Source organism: Myxocyprinus asiaticus, chromosome 6 (genome assembly GCF_019703515.2).
Source record: "Myxocyprinus asiaticus isolate MX2 ecotype Aquarium Trade chromosome 6, UBuf_Myxa_2, whole genome shotgun sequence".
NCBI lineage: Eukaryota > Metazoa > Chordata > Actinopteri > Cypriniformes > Catostomidae > Myxocyprinus > Myxocyprinus asiaticus.
Genome location: NC_059349.1, coordinates 53,160,726 through 53,179,282, shown reverse-complemented (window position 1 = coordinate 53,179,282; position 18,557 = coordinate 53,160,726). Strand labels below are relative to the sequence as shown.

Genomic DNA, 18,557 nt, shown 5'->3' with positions numbered 1-18,557 from the left:
TTTTAATAAAGAATGAGTAAGTGTTTCAAAACTTTTGACCGGTAGTGTATGTACATACACATACACATACACACACACACACACACACACACACAGTATATTTACAGTTGAAGTCTGAAGTTTACATACACTTAGGTTGAAGTCATTCAAAATAATTTTTTAACCAATCCACAGATATAATATTGGCAAACTATAGTTCTGGCAAGTCATTTAGGACTTCACACATGACAAGTATTATTCCAACAATTGTTTACAGACAAATTGTTTCACTTTTAACTGATCATATCACAATTCCAGTGGGTCAGAAGTTTACATAAACAAAGTTAACTGTGCCTTTAGGCAGCTTGGAAAATTCCAGAAAATTATGTCAAGCCTTGAGACAATTAGCTTCTGATAGGAGGTGTACTGAATTGGAGGTGTACCTGTAGATGTATTTTAAGGCCTACCTTCAAACTCAGTGCCTCTTTGCTTGGCATCATGGGAAAATCAAAAGAAATCAGACAAGACCTCAGAAACAAACATTTGTGGGCCTCCACAGGTCTGGTTCATCCTTGGGAGCAATATTCAAATGCCCGATGGTACCATGTTCATCTGTACAAACAATAGTACGCAAGTATAAACACCATGGGACCACGCAGCCATCATATCGCTCAGGAAGGAGATGCATCCTGTCTCCTAGAGATGAACGTAGTTTGGTGTGAAAAGTGCAAATCAATCCCAGAACAACAGCAAACGACCTTGTGAAGATGCTGGAGGAAACAGGTAGACAAGTATCTATATCCACAGTAAAACGAGTCCTATATCAACAAAACCTGAAAGGCTGCTCAGTAAGGAAGAAGCCACTGCTCCAAAACTGCCATAAAAAAAGCCAGACTACAGTTTGCAAGTGCACATGGGGACAAAGATCTTACTTTTTGGAGAAATGTCCTCTGGTCTGATGAAACAAAAATTGAACTGTTTGGCCATAATGACCATCGTTATGCTTGGAGGAAAAAGGGTGAGGCTTGTAAGCCGAAGAACACCATCCCAACCGTGAAGCATGGGGGTGGCAGCATCATGTTGTGGGGGTGCTTTGCTGCAGGAGGGACTGGTGCACTTCACAAAATAGATGGCATCATGAGGAAGGAAAATTATGTGGATATATTGAAGCAACATCTCAAGACTCAGCCAGGAAGTTAAAGCTCGGTCACAAATGGGTCTTCCAAATGGACAATAACCCCAACCTCCAAAGTTGTGGCAAAATGGCTTAAGGACAACAAAGTCAAGGTATTGGAGTGGCCATCACAAAGCCCTGACCTCAGTGCGATAGAAGATTTGTGGGCAGAACTGAAAAAGCATGTGCGAGCAAGGAGGCCTACAAACCTGACTCAGTTACACCAGTTCTGTCTGGAGGAATGGGACAAAATTCCAGCAACTTATTGTGAGAAGCTTGTGGAAGGCTACCCAAAACATTTGACCCAAGATAAACAATTTAAAGGCAATGCTACCAAATACTAACAAAGTGTATGTAAACTTCTGACTCACTGGGAATGTGATGAAAGAAATAAAAGCTGAAATAAATCATTCTCTCTACTATTATTCTGACATTTCACATTCTTAAAATAAAGTAGTGATCCTAACTGACCTAAGACAGGGAATGATTTCTACGATTAAATGTCAGGAATTGGGAAAAACAGAGTTTAAATGTATTTGGCTAAGGTGTATGTAAACTTCAGACTTCAACTGTGTGTGTGTGTGTGTGTGTGTGTATGTATTATATATATATATATATATATATATATATATATACACACACACAGGTGCATCTCAATAAATTAGAATGTCGTAGAAAAGTTCATTTATTTCAGTAATTCAACTCAAATTGTGAAACTCGTGTATTAAATAAATTCAATGCACACAGACTGAAGTAGTTTAAGTCTTTGGTTCTTTTAATTGTGATGATTTTGGCTCACATTTAACAAAAACCCACCAATTCACTATCTCAACAAATTAGAATATGGTGACATGCCAATCAGCTAATCAACTCAAAACACCTGCAAAGGTTTCCTGAGCCTTCAAAATGGTCTCTCAGTTTGGTTCACTAGGCTACACAATCATGGGGAAGACTGCTGATCTGACAGTTGTCCAGAAGACAATCACTGACACCCTTCACAAGGAGGGTAAGCCACAAACATTCATTGCCAAAGAAGCTGGCTGTTCACAGAGTGCTATATCCAAGCATGTTAACAGAAAGTTGAGTGGAAGGAAAAAGTGTGGAAGAAAAAGATGCACAACCAACCGAGAGAACCGCAGCCTTATGATAGTCAAGCAAAATCGATTCAAGAATTTGGGTGAACTTCACAAGGAATGGACTGAGGCTGGGGTCAAGGCATCAAGAGCCACCACACACAGACATGTCAAGGAATTTGGCTACAGTTGTCGTATTCCTCTTGTTAAGCCACTCCTGAACCACAGACAACGTCAGAGGCGTCTTACCTGGGCTAAGGAGAAGAAGAACTGGACTGTTGCCCAGTGGTCCAAAGTCTTCTTTTCAGATGAGAGCAAGTTTTGTATTTCATTTGGAAACCAAGGTCCTAGAGTCTGGAGGAAGGGTGGAGAAGCTCATAGCCCAAGTTGCTTGAAGTCCAGTGTTAAGGTTCCACAGTCTGTGATGATTTGGGGTGCAATGTCATCTGCTGGTGTTGGTCCATTGTGTTTTTTGAAAACCAAAGTCACTGCACCCATTTACCAAGAAATTTTGGAGCACTTCATGCTTCCTTCTGCTGACCAGCTTTTTAAAGATGCTGATTTCATTTTCCAGCAGGATTTGGCACCTGCCCACACTGCCAAAAGCACCAAAAGTTGGTTAAATGACCATGGTGTTGGTGTGCTTGACTGGCCAGCAAACTCACCAGACCTGAACCCCATAGAGAATCTATGGGGTATTGTCAAGAGGAAAATGAGAAACAAGAGACCAAAAAATGCAGATGAGCTGAAGGCCACTGTCAAAGAAACCTGGGCTTCCATACCACCTCAGCAGTGCAACAAACTGATCACCTCCATGCCACGCCGAATTGAGGCAGTAATTAAAGCAAAAGGAGCCCCTACCAAGTATTGAGTACATATACAGTAAATGAACATACTTTCCAGAAGGCCAACAATTCACAAAAAATGTTTTTTTTTATTGGTCTTATGATGTATTCTAATTTGTTGAGATAGTGAATTGGTGGGTTTTTGTTAAATGTGAGCCAAAGTCATCATAATTAAAAGAACCAAAGACTTAAACTACTTCAGTCTGTGTGCATTGAATTTATTTAATACACGAGTTTCACAATTTGAGTTGAATTACTGAAATAAATGAACTTTTCCACAACATTCTAATTTATTGAGATGCACCTGTATATATATATATATATATATATACACAGTGCATCCGTAAGGTATTCACAGCGCTTCACTTTTTCCACATTTTGTTATGTTACAGCCTTATTCCAAAATGGATTAAATTCATTATTTTTCTCAAAATTCTACAAACAATACCCCATAATGACAACGTGAAAGAAGTTTGTTTGAAATCTTTGCAAATTTATTAAAAATAAAAAACGAAAAAAATCACATGTACATACTGTAAGTATTCACAGTCTTTGCCATGACACTCAAAATTGAGCTCACTACAACTTGATTAGAGTCCACCTGTGGTAAATTCAGTTGATTGGACATGATTTGGAAAGGCACACACCTGTCTATATAAGGTCCCACAGTTAACAGTGCATGTCAGAGCACAAACCAAGCCATGAAGTCCAAGGAATTGTCTGTAGACCTCCGAGACAGGATTGTATCGAGGCACAGATCTATGGAACGGTACAGAAAAATTTCTGCAGCATTGAAGGTCCCAGTGAGCACAGTGGCCTCCATCATCCATAAATGGAAGAAGTTTGGAACCACCAGGACTCTTCCTAGAGCTGGCCGTCTGGCCAAACTGAGTGATCGGGGGAGAAGGGCCTTAGTCAGGGAGGTGACCAAGAACCCGATGGTCACTCTGACAGAGCTCCAGCATTTCTCTGTGGAGAGAGGAGAACCTTCCAGAAGAACAACCATCTCTGCAGCACTCCACCAATCAGGCCTGTATGGTAGAGTGGCCAGACGGAAGCCACTCCTCAGTAAAAGGCACATGACAGCCCGCCTGGAGTTTGCCAAAAGGCACCTCAAGGACTCTCAGACCATGAGAAACAAAGATTGAACTCTTTGGCCTGAATGGCAAGTGTCATGTCTGGAGGAAACCAGGCACCGCTCATCACCTGGCCAATACCATCCCTACAGTGAAGCATGGTGGTGGCAGCATCATGCTGTGGGGATGTTTTTCAGCGGCAGGAACTGGGAGACTAGTCAGGATCGAGGGAAAGATGAATGCAGCAATGTACAGAGACATCCTTGATGAAAACCTGCTCCAGAGCGCTCTGGACCTCAGACTGGGGCGAAGGTTCATCTTCCAACAGGACAACGACCCTAAGCACACAGCCAAGATAACAAAGGAGTGGCTACGGGACAACTCTGTGAATGTCCTTGAGTGGCCCAGCCAGAGCCCAGACTTGAACCCGATTGAACATCTCTGGAGAGATCTGAAAATGGCTGTGCACCGACGCTCCCCATCCAACCTGATGGAGCTTGAGAGGTCCTGCAAAGAAGAATGGGAGAAACTGCCCAAAAATAGGTGTGCCAAACTTGTAGCATCATACTCAAAAAGACTTGAGGCTGTAATTGGTGCCAAAGGTGCTTCAACAAAGTATTGAGCAAAGGCTGTGAATACTTACGTACATGTGATTTTTTTCGTTTTTTATTTTTAATAAATTTGCAAAGATTTCAAACAAACTTCTTTCATGCTGTCATTATGGGGTATTGTTTGTAGAATTTTAAGGAAAATAATGAATTGAATCCATTTTGGAATAAGGCTGTAACATAACAAATGTGGAAAAAGTGAAGCGCTGTGAATACTTTCCGGATGCACTGTATATTTATATATATATATATATATATATTTTTTTTTTTTTTTTTTTTTTACATATATCATGAATTTTTAAGTCACGAATATCAAGAAGTTTCCTTAGGGTTATTTCATAAAAATCACCAAATATCTGAATTTTTTTTTAAACTTTTCACACACTGTCTAAATGGGTCCTCTCAAATTTTTTTATTTTTATTTTTTCAAATATAATTGTTCAAAACAAAATTGTTTTGCTGCTTTAGAAATAGTAATAAAATAATTATTCCAAATGACTTTTTTCACCATACCACCAGAAATCTTTTTAAAACATGTTCATCATCATAGAAGTTCAGTACCTTCCAGAGCTCCTCAAGTTTGTTGATCTGCTGAGCGGTGATCTGACGGGCTCTCAGCTGCTCCTGCTCAGACGGGATCTTTACCAGCCAGGACAGGAAACAGCGGTCCTGAATCAGGGGCTGCCACTGAGAGCTGTCCCAATTAATGTCCTTCAGACTGCTCTGACTCGCACATGGCTGCCTAAACACACACAAACACACATGAGACAGAGGCAGTGCATGAGCTTGATAACAAGCAAAAATGATAGTTGAAGACTACTGATAAAACCAGTACCACACTACAACACTGACTACAAATATACTTGCGATTGATGCGGTTTCATAGTTCTGTCTTTGCTTCTGTGTGATTTGTTTTATAAACAATTCCAGAACTTCTTAAAACCAGTTAAGGAGTCTTAAAATTATATATTTTAATATCATTTATATCATTTTATTTAAAATAACTTCATCCCTGCTTTAAAAAACCCCCAATACAATCCCAGTTTGTTTATCTCACACCCAGTTTCACTGTGTGAAAATGAAAATGCAGGCAAAGTAAGGGACTTTGCAACACATGTTCCACTGCTCATACAAAAGAGTTTTGAGGTTTAATATTAATAGTTTAAAAGCCATAAAATAACCTTGTAAAATAAATAGACTAGACATCTGACCTCTGGAATAAGCATGCTTATTATTTTTTTATTTATTATTAAAAAATATATATTATTATTTTTTTATAAATATCATTTTAATCTCCTCTATGAATTTATTTTTATTTATACAAAAAAAGCATCAATTCAGATGCTGTGTTATTATCGTTAACAAAATAATAAAAACTGAGATAAGGAAAAACTGAAACTAAACAAATAATTTCTTAACTTTAAAATAAAATAAAATAATAAAAACGACCTTGAATTAAGTTTGTGATAAACAGTATATTATAAAATTTTAATATTTACAATCCACTTTAATTAAACATTAAAATGTCACTGTAGGGGGCCTGGGTAGCTTAGTGAGTATTGACGCTGACTACCACACCTGGAGTCGCGAGTTCGAATCCAGGGTGTTCTGAGTGACTCCAGCCAGGTCTCCTAAGCAACCAAATTGGCCCGGTTGCTAGGGAGGGTAGAGTCACATGGGATAACCTTCTCGTGGGCACTAAAATGTGGTTCTCGCTCTCGGTGGGGCGCGTGGTGAGTTGTGCGTGGATGCTGCGGAGAATAGCATGGGCCTTCACACACACTACGTCTACGCGGTAACGCGCTCAACAAGCCATATGATAAGATGCGCGGATTGACGGTCTCAGACGCGGAGGCAACTGAGATTCGTCCTTCGACACCCGGATTGAGTCACTACGCCATCACGAGGACTTAGAGCGCATTGGGAATTGGGCATTCCAAATTGGGGAGGAAAAATGTCACTGTATAGTGAGACTATACAAGCCAATTAGTCATTATAGGCCACACCCAAAAACGTATTTGCTTATATCTTCCAAACTAATTACTTTTGATAACTTTTTGTCAGGAGGGTCTCTAGATGGATGTTAAATCCGCCATTTAACAGCTGCCGGAAGTGACGTTTCAAACCCAAGCGTTATGTTGCCGCTAGCTTTAGCATGCTATCCACCCTCAGTTCAACACTTATCTCAATAATATGATATTCACACAGCATGGTATGATGGTAAAGCATTTAACTCACTTTTGTAAGGTGCTGTCTTCACAGAAGTTTCACTAGTTGTCATATTCTCCATTATTTACGATTGTTTTGCCAGATCACCATTGCTGCCGGTAATTCCACCCCTTCTGCTATATACGGCAAGCCATGTGCGCTGAGTGCACGAAGAGTCCAACATTCCACACTCATTTTTGACAGTTAAAGTGCATCATCCGGGTACTCGTAGTACACTTCTTTTTGTTGCATTTTCTGTGTAAACATACTACTCGCACTACTTACACTTCAAAATGACGTAAAACAGTGCAGAAGTGTGTGGTTTGGGACGCATCTTATGTTATCGATATGTAAGCACATGAACCAAAGAAGGTGCATATCTAATTTGAACTTTGTCGATCAAACGACTGCGGAGTTTTTAAAGTTTTTTAGTTGTAGCGCCTCCTATGGGCAGAACTTGTGTGCATCCTCAATATGGCTCGTTGACGATGTGTAGTGAGTTTCGTTACGTTTGGACTTTGCATTGAGTAGATATTGATCAATGAATCAAACTGCATTCTACTGATGAAACTGTATCGCTAATATCTCCAGAACGATTTGACGTATCAAAATTATTTTGATAACTTTGTCAGGATGGTCTGTAGATGATGTATACAAATTGTTGAGCGAATCGGACAAACGGCCTAGGAGGAGTTTGAAAAAGTAGGTTATATAGACAGAAATGAAAGTACATTTTTATAGACAGAAATGATCGGAAATACACGCTTTGTGGTGCTTGACTCAAGTAATCTTGATTCTAGCCCTTATGGTTCCAGAGTTATTAGCGAAAACGCAAATACTTATTATAGCGCCAACTAGAGTCATATGGAGGTGTGTGCGAGTAGCGGTGCGCATTTGGAACCATCCTGCCAAGTTTGGGATCTCTACGACTTACGGTCTCTGACACCCTGATACTTTTAGGACAGAAGAAGAAAACCCTAACAAATAAAATATGGTTCCAGCACCTTCGGTTCTTGGCCCCCTAATAAAAGAAATCCAAAACTATAATAACCCAGTTCAGATATGCTGGTAAATGATTCAATTAGGCCCTAATTTGCTGCCTTACATCTAATTTTGTGTTACAAAGAAGAAAGAAAGTCATATGGGTTTGGAACATCATAAGAATGAGTAAACAATGACATACTTTTCATTTCTGAAATGGGGTAAATGGTAAGAAATCTACATATAAAGGTGGACTTTACCTGCACAGAAGCACAACTACAGAATCGGCTTTAGCCGGGATGAAGCCAAGCAGGAAGACGTTGCGGCATCCGCAGTTATAGCACTCCAGAACGGTCTCGCCCAGTGGGCCGTCTTTATGCAGGGTCACCTCCTTACATTTGGCCCTCACCAAGTGGTTCACAATATGACTGGAAAGACAAATGTGGAGAGGAGACAAATTAAAAAAAAAAAAAAAAAAATAGTATTAGTTCACACTTAACAACATGAACTATCTAATTTTTGTTGAAAGTTTCTGACTCACCTGCCAGAGGTGTTTCCACGGCCGTTGCAGAACCATTTCTTGCTGGTGTTGCAATAGACCACACACGCTGGGTCATGAATGCCACAATAGCTGAAAAAACAGATGAGAAAACAGCACAGTCATTTTGCTAGTATATTTGGGTGTTTCTTCAACTTCCGGCACTTTCAGTAATGTAGACTTCTAGAAAGTGTAGAAGTCATTTCCAGCACATCTCAAATTCTTACTTGTGTTTAATATGGATCTTTTCCACTGCACGGTACGGCTCGACTCTGCTCACTTTTTGGGGGTTTTCCACTGTGGACAGTACCTGGTACTTTTTTTAGTACCACCTCAGTCGAGGTTCCAAGCAAGCCGAGCCGATACTAAATGTGATGTCACAACCCTGCAGATCACTGATTGTTCAGAGAGAATAGTCCCTACCAGCATCACTGGATTTGCGACACGGGACATCAGCCTGCTAGTTTTAAAGTTAGCAACAGCGATAGCAGTATCATTTGTTCACGTGACTTTCGAATTGTAAAAAGAAATGGCTGTGCGCAAAACCATGCCGAGGTCAATAAACGAGGTGCAGATGTTCCTCTCGTTAGTAGCCGAGGAGTGGATCCAAGGAATGCTGGATGGGTCGACGCAACTATGACGATCAGCCTATAATCCCACCCACGTTGAGGCTGCACTAAACTGCAGTGGGAAAGCAAGCTCAGAAAAGTAAAGCGAGCAGAGTCGAGTCGAACCGTAACGTGCAGTGTAAAAGTGCCAATAGAATTCTGGGCCTGAAATTAAATTTTTTGCTATTTGGGAATAAATAAATAAATTCAAATAAAAAAGGCAGACTCCTTGGTCTTAGGATTGAAAAAAATAACATTTAATAAATAAAATAAATAAAATAAACACACTAGTGTTGTCAAAAGTACGGTACTTCGATACAAAGTCGGCACTAAAATAAAAAAGATGTAACAATACCAGTGATTCTACAGTACCGAGCACCGACTTAATTCGGACCCGCACACTGTCTTACTGACAAACGACTGCTTTCAAATGCTCACACGCTTATGAGCGTGAGCTCTGTTCCTCCTTTTACACTGAAATGCACAACTTATTACATTAAAATCGTGATATGTCCTAGTGTGATTAGTAAACCGTGAAATGCAGCAATCTTAGTCTGCGTTTGATCTGTATGAACTTTAAATGAATGTGTGAAGCAGACCGCTCACACACTGGAAACTCCAGCATTCATTCGTGTTGTATGAGAGATGACAGAACAGAGCACTAATCCACTCTGAATATTTTTATATAATTTATATAATTAAATCACAGCATTTGTGCTTAAACGATCACACTGAGCCATGTAGTGAACCGTTTATCAATTATCATATTTCTGTGGTATCAGAATTGGTATCGAGAACCGTGAAATTTCACTGGTATCGGTACCGACTATTGAAATTTTGGTACCGTGACAACACTAAAACACACACACACACACACACAAAAAACACTTGTCAATTACAAAATTATTAAGTTTAGAAATTATTAGTTTAGTTTACTTCTCAGGACATTTTACAGCGGACGTCTGTAATGTCAATCGTCAATTCACACTGGATAAGCGATGTCAATAGATGTGTTGACCGCATTTACACTGCCGTTTCACACTATTACTCTTTCAGGAAATGTATTTAGCTGTGCTGATTAATTATGGAGAAAATATTAAACTTGAGCAAATAATGGTAATATTAGAAGATATTTATTGTAATATTGGGCAAAATACAACAGGTTGTAATATTACTCTCTTGAAATGAAAAGATGAACAATCCATTCACGTTATGCAATTTTTAGAGCTGTCAGAATTAACGCGTTAACACATGCAATTAATTTAAAAAGTTTAACGCGTTAATTTTTCGTAATCGCAATTAACGCATTTCCCGTTAATACAACATAAACACTGGTGTGAAGGGCGGAACATTTGTAATGTGTCCGCCTGGAGTCATTACACTGACGCACACGCCGCAAACACATAACAGTGCCAGAGCCCTTCTCCCAAGATAAGCCTACAAGCTCAGCATAAAATACCATAACGCGGTGGTCCCATAGACATTTTATGGGCGGTACTGTTTTAACAAAGGAGCTCTAAAATATGGTCATAACACGCTAGTTGACTGTTACGCTCTCTCCTATGATAGAGGTGGTTATCTCGATAAATAAACAAATCCTGAAGCTTCCATGTCAGTGATCAAATTATGGAGAAAGGAGCTCTTAGCGCTATTTGATGTAAAAAACAAGCCCAGATGGGACTTGTGACAGAAATAAAGTATTTTTCAGCCTATGTAAGGCACATTTTAATTACCACATAAGTCTTACCTATCACCAAAACGCAGAATAAGACGCTTTTGTCTGCGAGCGCTTTTCATGGCAAGTTCAAAGCGGTGCTTGACGCTGGCGTTGCCGCCCTGGTGCGAATCACAATTGCCACAGTCTACCTGCAGATTAATATTGTGGAGGATGAAAGTTTAACCCCTAAACATCTAGCCACACTGGAGGGTTTGAGAGCATGAACTGCCTGTTTAAGGTCCTGCCACAGCATCTCAATGGGGAGATTTTGGACTTTGATTAGGCCACTCCAAAACTTTAATTTTGCTTCTTTTGAGCCATTCAGAGGTGGACTTACTCCTGTGCTTTGGATCATTATCTTGCTGCATAATCCAGTTGCACTTGAGCTTCAACTCATGGAGTGATGACCGGACGTTCTCCTTTAGGATTTTCTGGTAGAGAGCAGAATTCATGTTTCCCTCAATTATTGCAAGTCGCCCTGAAGCAGCAAAGCTTCCCAACCCCATCACACTATCACCACCATGCTTGACTGTAGGTATGATGTTCTTTTTGTGGAATTCAGTGTTTGATTTACTGCCAGATGTAACGGGACCCCTGCCTTCCAAACAGTTCCACTTTCAACTCATCAGTCCACAGAACATTCTCCCAAAAGGTTTGAGGATCATCAAGGTGTGTTTTGGCAAAATTCAGATGAGCCTTAATGTTCTTCTAGGTTAGCAGTGGTTTCCGCCTCGCCACTCTTCCATGGATGGCATTTTTGGCCAGTGTCTTTCTGATAGTGGAGTCATGAACAGTGATCTTTAGTGATGCGAGAGAGGCCTGCAGTTCCTTGGATGTTGTCCTTGGCTTTTTTGTGACTTCCTGGATGAGTCGTCGCTGTGCTCTTGGAGGAATTTTGGAAGGTCGGCCAATTCTGGGAAGGTTCACTACTGTGCCAAGTTTTCTCCATTTGGAGATAATGGCTCTCACTGTGGTTCTTTGCAACCCTTCCCAGACTGATGTATTTCAATCACCTTTTTTCCTCATTTCTGGAATTTCTTTCAACCTTGGCATAGTGCCCTACTGGGTGAGACCTTTTAGCCAACTTCATGCTGCTGAAAAAGTTGTATTTATGTGTTGATTTGATTGAACAGGGCTGGCAGTAATCAGGTCTGGGTGTGTCTAATCCAGCTGAACCCCATAAAGAATGCAGTTTCATAGATTTGGGGATTTAGAAACTAAGAGCAAAAACTTTTTCACACAGGCCCAGTTGGTACTGGATAACTTTTTGCTTCAATAAATAACATTATCATTTAAAAACTGTATTTTGTGTTTACTCAGAATGCCTTTGTTTTATGTTAGATTTTGTTTGAATATTTGAAACAATTTATTATGAGATATACACAAAAACAGAAGAAATCAGGATGGGGCAAATACTTTTCCACAGCACTGTGTGTGTGTGATATATATATATATATATATATATATATATATATATATATATATATATAAATTGTTGTGCTCAAAAGTTTGCATACCCTGGCAGAAATTGTGAAATTTACCCTTGAATGTTTGGCCTTGTTACAGACACACAAGGTGACACACACAGGTTGAAATGGCAAAGGTTAATTTCCCACACCTGTGGCTTTTTAAATTGCAATTAGTGCCTGTGTATAAATAGTCAATGAGTTTGTTAGCTCTCACATGGATGCACTGAGCAGGCTAGATACTGAGCCATGGGGAGCAGAAAAGAAATGTCAAAAGACCTGCGTAACAAGGTAATGGAATTTACCTGCTCTGGAAAAAGATGGTGTGGTTGTTTCAAGGAGCACAATACTTGTTGACCCCTCTCCAAACATAGCGCTTATGGTTGTGACCATAAAGCTCGATTTTGGTCTCGTCACTCCAAATTACAGTGTGCCAGAAGCTGTGAGGTGTGTCAAGGTGTTGTCGGGCATATTGTAACCGGGATTTTTTGTGGCATTGGCGCAGTAAAGGCTACTTTCTGGCAACTTGACCATGCAGCTCATTTTTGTTCAAGTACCGTCGTATTGTGCTCCTTGAAACAACCACACCATCTTTTTCCAGAGCAGCCTGTATTTCTCCTGAGGTTACCTGTGGGTTTTTCTTTGCATCCCGAACATTAAATCTTTCTTGGTCTACCTGACCTTGGCTTGGTATCAAGAGATCCCTGAATTTTCCACTTCTTAATAAGTGATTGAACAGTACTGACTGGCATTTTCAAGGCTTTGGATATCTTTTTATATCCTTTTCCATCTTTATAAAGTTCCATTACCTTGTTACGCAGGTCTTTTGACAGTTCTTTTCTGCTCCCCATGGCTCAGTATCTAGCCTGCTCAGTGCATCCATGTGAGAGCTAACAAACTCATTGACTATTTATACACAGACACTAATTGCAATTTAAAAAGCCACAGGTGTGGGAAATTAACCTTTAATTGTCATTTAAACCTGTGTGTGTCACCTTGTGTGTCTGTAACAAGGCCAAACATTCAAGGGTATGTAAACTTTTGATCAGGGCCATTTGGGTGATTTCTGTTATCATTATGATTTAAAAAGGAGCCAAACAACTATGTGATAATAAATGGCTTCATATGATCACTATCCTTAAATAAAATTTATATATATATATATATATATATATATATATACACACACACACACACACATACATACACACTTTTTTAATAATTCTTAATAATAAAAATATATTTTTTTTAATTGTTGGTGTATTTAACATGCACTAGATGGAAGTCTTTGACCTATTTGATGCATTTCCGGCGACGTGTGCTTCCATGCAGGATGATACTGTATGCTTGTGAGTCTAGTGCACTATGCTCTGGACTATGTATGTGCGTTTTTTTCCGGCTTAGTTATAATACGATTCAAGCATTACAAAGGAACTGTTATTGAAGGATGGGGCAGTTAAAAACACTATTGGACCCGATCGCAAAACCGTAAGTAACCAGTTTCATTTATGAATATTTCAAATGTCATGACTGTTTGATAGTTTATGGTGCTGAGTGTTAACAGTTGTGCTTGAGATGAACAGTTTAATATATTCGGATGCAATGTGTTGGATGTGCGTTGTGTGTAAACCCTGAAATGTAGTTCTATAATATTTTGGAGCTTGTTCGTTCTCTTCCGATTGAGTTTCAAACATGGCTACATTCGAGGGGCTGCACGATGTTAGCCAATCATAACAGTGGGCATTTACGTTGAAGTTTTAAGAAGTCGCTTAGGCCAAAACAAAGTGTTTCCGACAGAGGGCCAGACACAGAGTGGAAATTGATCATATATTACTAAATCGTGACTGTTTTGGTGCAAAAAACAAAACAAAAACACTTTATTAACATTGTCAGTGGACCTCAGGGAAGATAATAAAATTATATAAAAGGAGTACGTCATGACCCCTTTAACCCTTATGTTGGGTTCCAGGCATTTTGACCCAGATTACTTTTTTCTTACGATTTTTGTACTTTTTTTTTTTTTTTTTACTTAAAATTCCTTGATTTTGTTCACATATGGTAAAACACCCCAGAAAATTGGACCATTTTCTTTACATTTATTTGGTTTTATTTCACTTTGTTACACTTGTTGTGTTCCCGGTCAAAAATGACCAGCCATTGGAAATGAATGGATTAGACAACAAAATACAGAAATATGAATTGTTTATAGCATCCTAATCCTTTAGATGAGCACATATGTGGATGTGTGTTTGCACACACAAAGACTTCGGACATGTGCATGCACACACACACAATCTTAGTGGGCCGGTCATTTTTGACCGGGAACACAAAATGTCTTAGCACAAAAAGAAACGACACAAGGGTTAATTCTAGCAGTGAGATGCTGTATTTGTGACAGGTGTGTCATCAGTACCTGCAGGCGTGCACTGGCAGGTCTTTAGTGTAGTAAGTATCTTCCTCATCTTCTTCAAAGTTCAGCTCGGCCAGAAGTTGACTGGTCTTCACCACTGCATCCTCTCCGTTTGGCAGAACTCCATCAGGCCCGTTCACCTGCACACACAACATTCCACCTCAACACCAACCCTCAAGTACATTTACAGGAGAAAAATGTCTTATTTCAGCCACCCAACAGCATGAGAATGAAAACAACCCTACATTTCGATCCAGTGCACATTTAACCTCACAACACAAAGACCTGCAACTTGCGCCTGCAGAAAACAGGAAGACAAGCCCTCTTAACAAACGCATCAAGCAAATCCACAAAAACACCTGCAAGCAATAGCTAACTCACAAAATAATTTCTTCTGAAATTACATCTCTTCCTCAAGCCTAAATTTGAAGGCAGAATATTATTCAGTTCATCAAGTTCCTCTAAAAACATACAAGCACCTGGAAGCTGCATCTGAAATAGCTACAAAAATAATCTGATATAACACTATTTAAAAGGCTGAAACAAAAAAAATCTTCTGAAAACAAACACACAATTAAAACACCTGAAAGTAGCAGCTAATTCACAAACAAACAAGCCCTGATATACCATATTTCTTCCTTAAGCCTCATGCAGCTCACAAAAGTCCCTCTAAAAATACACAAAGATCTGGAAGCAGCAGCTAACTTACAAAAACAAGCCCTCTGATACACCTCATCTCTTTGACAAGGCTCAAATAAGACTTCAAACAATTTCCTATAGTATATACTAGGGTTGTGCCGACAGACGATGATCTCAGGGATCAAAGATGGTCAGAGTGATCAATAGCTGATGCCTTTGACGATGTCAAGATGATATTTGGCTCGTTTTCCCATTAATATATTTTTATTATTATTAGGCTATTATTATTATCAAATTAATATTAAAAATAATTTACCCATAGACACACAGACACGCGCTTGAAGAAACACAATGTATTATATTATTAAGAACAGATGACAGAAAAGCCGTCTATGCACATGTATAACATGCTGTTTGTACGGAGGCGTGCAGTCTCGTGGAACACACGCATGTAAAAGGTTCTCACTCTTTCTTTGTTTCTGTCTTCCGAATTTTTTTTTTTGCAAGAACAGTATTGTCTATGAGTGCTGCAAATGACCTCAGACATCTCAGCTCAGGAGGTGTTTTGAGTTCAGTTCGCTTTATTTCCACAGAGCAGTTCACTGTGAACACAACTCTGCAGCCTATACATCTGTGATTAAAACAAACACACACACTCTTTCTCACACACACTCTCACATACACACATTTACACACTCACATATAAACACACACACTCACACTCACATATATATATACACACAAACACACACACAAACATATACACTCACACTCTCACATTTACACACACTCTCAGTCACACTCACATACACACACTCTCACATACACACACAAATATAAACTCACACAGTCACACTCTCACACTTACACACACTCTCACAAACACATACACAGTCACACACACTCTCACTCACATATACAGACACACACTCTCACAGTCACAGTCACACTCACATACACACACTCTCACACAGTCACACTCATACACACACATTTACACACTCTCACTCACATTTACACACACTCTCACTCACATACATATACACTTACAGTCACACTCACATTTACACACACTCTCACTCACATACATATACACTTAGTCACACTCACATTTACACAAACACTCACTCACACACTCATAAATACTCACATACACACACACTCTCACATTTACACACACACTCAATCTCACAAACACACACTCTCATAAATACTCACATAAACACACACTCTCATAAATACTCACATAAACACACACTCTCATAAATACTCACATACACACATTTACACACTCTCACCCACATTTACACACTCACACACACACACACACATACACTTACAGTCACACTCACATTTACACACACTCTCACTCATATATATATATACACTTACAGTCACACTCACATTTACACACACACTCAATCTCACAAACACACACTCTCATAAATACTCACATAAACACACACTCTCATAAATACTCACATACACACATTTACACACTCTCACCCACATTTACACACTCACACACACACACACACATACACTTACAGTCACACTCACATTTACACACACTCTCACTCATATATATATATACACTTACAGTCACACTCACATTTACACACACACTCACTCACTCACTCTCTCTATCACACACACACACATACACACACTCACACAAACAGTCACACTCACAAACACACACTCTCATAAACACACAAACACACACACACACACTCTCTCTCTCTCTCTCTCTCTCTCTCTCTCTCTCACACACACACACATACACACAAGGCCTGCTCTGTGTTGCTAACACTACCGCGCGGCTAACTCCTGCTAGCTCGCCATATTTTGAATCAAACGCGTCCAGGCGGCATGACAGAGCGCTAGTTTGTGTGGTTTTATGTGTTTCTGTACCTGATTGTCCAGCTGGCTTTGAGTCTGGCCCTGCGTCTGGGTTTGACTGGGAAGCGTGAAGTCGGTGAACTCGAACTCCGAGCCCTGCGTGTCGGCCCCGAGCAGCTCCGTTTCCTCCGTGTCCAGGAAGGTGAGCGTCTGTGAGCTCGGCCCATACGCCTCAACACTCATATTTTCCTTGACCTTTTTCGCCGCCTTTCCTCAGAAAACACCGAATAATCCCTCAGAGATGCGGGAAATGAACCGAGCGACGTTTGTTTTGGTTTGAAGCGGAAGAAACGGCACGCGAAGGCTCGTGCAGAAATAAAAGCAAACGATTCCGCAGAAGATTCGACTCCCACTCGAGCGAGCGACGCGCGTGACGTCATGGGCGAACGTAACGGACGTAGAGCGCACAAAGGCGCTGACGTGTACGCAAGTATTGGACAGGAAGAGAGAGCTACTGTACACATTTAGCTGTTTTTAAAAAGCAGTCCACTTTAGGGGTTCTATTAATTAAAATAATTCCTGTTTTGAGGTGTGTTTAAATAAGTATTTTTTCAAAATAAACCAAATTTGGTTTTGGTGTAATATTTTTTGTCAGCGTCTAATAAATTATTCAAAATACATTACAAATGCAATTCACACAATGACTTGAATACACCTCTTCTATGATGAACATGTTTTCAATTACTGAGTTCAAAGTTATTTTGCTTTTTCTTTTTTTTTTTTTTAGGGGGTTAAAATAAAACGTCATGTGGTGTAACAGCCCAGAGACAGTAAAACAATTGAAAGTCTCATTAAATCTGAAATAAAAAAGAAATGTTGGCATGAGTTGTGCTGGAAAATCTTTAATTATTATTAATTTTTTTTTAATGTAGTGCAACGATTTTATTTTATAATATGATTAATATTTGAAAGAAAAAAAAAATGTCCATCAAATCAAAGTCATCTGGTGAAATCAACATGTAGGTAGAAATTTGTTTTCATGTGACAAAAATCATAAAACAGACCCACAAGACTCTGTGTGAAGTATCTGGGTAAATATCAATTAACAACCATGACATGAGAAGACAACCTTACTTGTCAGTGAACCTTTGAAAAGTTATTTACATAACATACTATGCACACTACAAAATAGGAAGGTGCTACTATAAAGTACCATTGCACTGTGCTACAATATTTTTTGGACATGTACCATGGTAATACCACGGTTATTCTTTGAAGTACATGTAAATATCACAGTACACAAATATGATAATTATTCCTTACCATGGTATACTCTGAAAAAAACAATACTAGTTACATTTACTAAATTTTTATTTCGCAAGTTTTTCACTCA

At 39.4% G+C, this 18,557-nt stretch overlaps 1 protein-coding gene across 2 annotated transcripts in view; it reads right to left on the bottom strand.

Moving 5' to 3' along the window:
* Positions 1-17,591, bottom strand: part of LOC127442678 (regulator of nonsense transcripts 1-like) — a 62,830-nt gene extending 45,239 nt beyond the window's left edge. For both annotated transcript variants that reach the window (XM_051700875.1, XM_051700876.1), the window contains exons 1-5: positions 17,237-17,591; positions 14,687-14,823; positions 8,486-8,575; positions 8,205-8,372; positions 5,317-5,497 (exon numbers count right to left, since the gene is read on the bottom strand). In XM_051700875.1, the coding sequence (XP_051556835.1) occupies positions 5,317-5,497; positions 8,205-8,372; positions 8,486-8,575; positions 14,687-14,823; positions 17,237-17,407 (747 nt within the window). In that variant the 5' untranslated portion in view covers positions 17,408-17,591. The remainder of the gene's footprint in view (positions 1-5,316; positions 5,498-8,204; positions 8,373-8,485; positions 8,576-14,686; positions 14,824-17,236) is intronic.
* Positions 17,592-18,557: the final 966 nt, after the last annotated feature.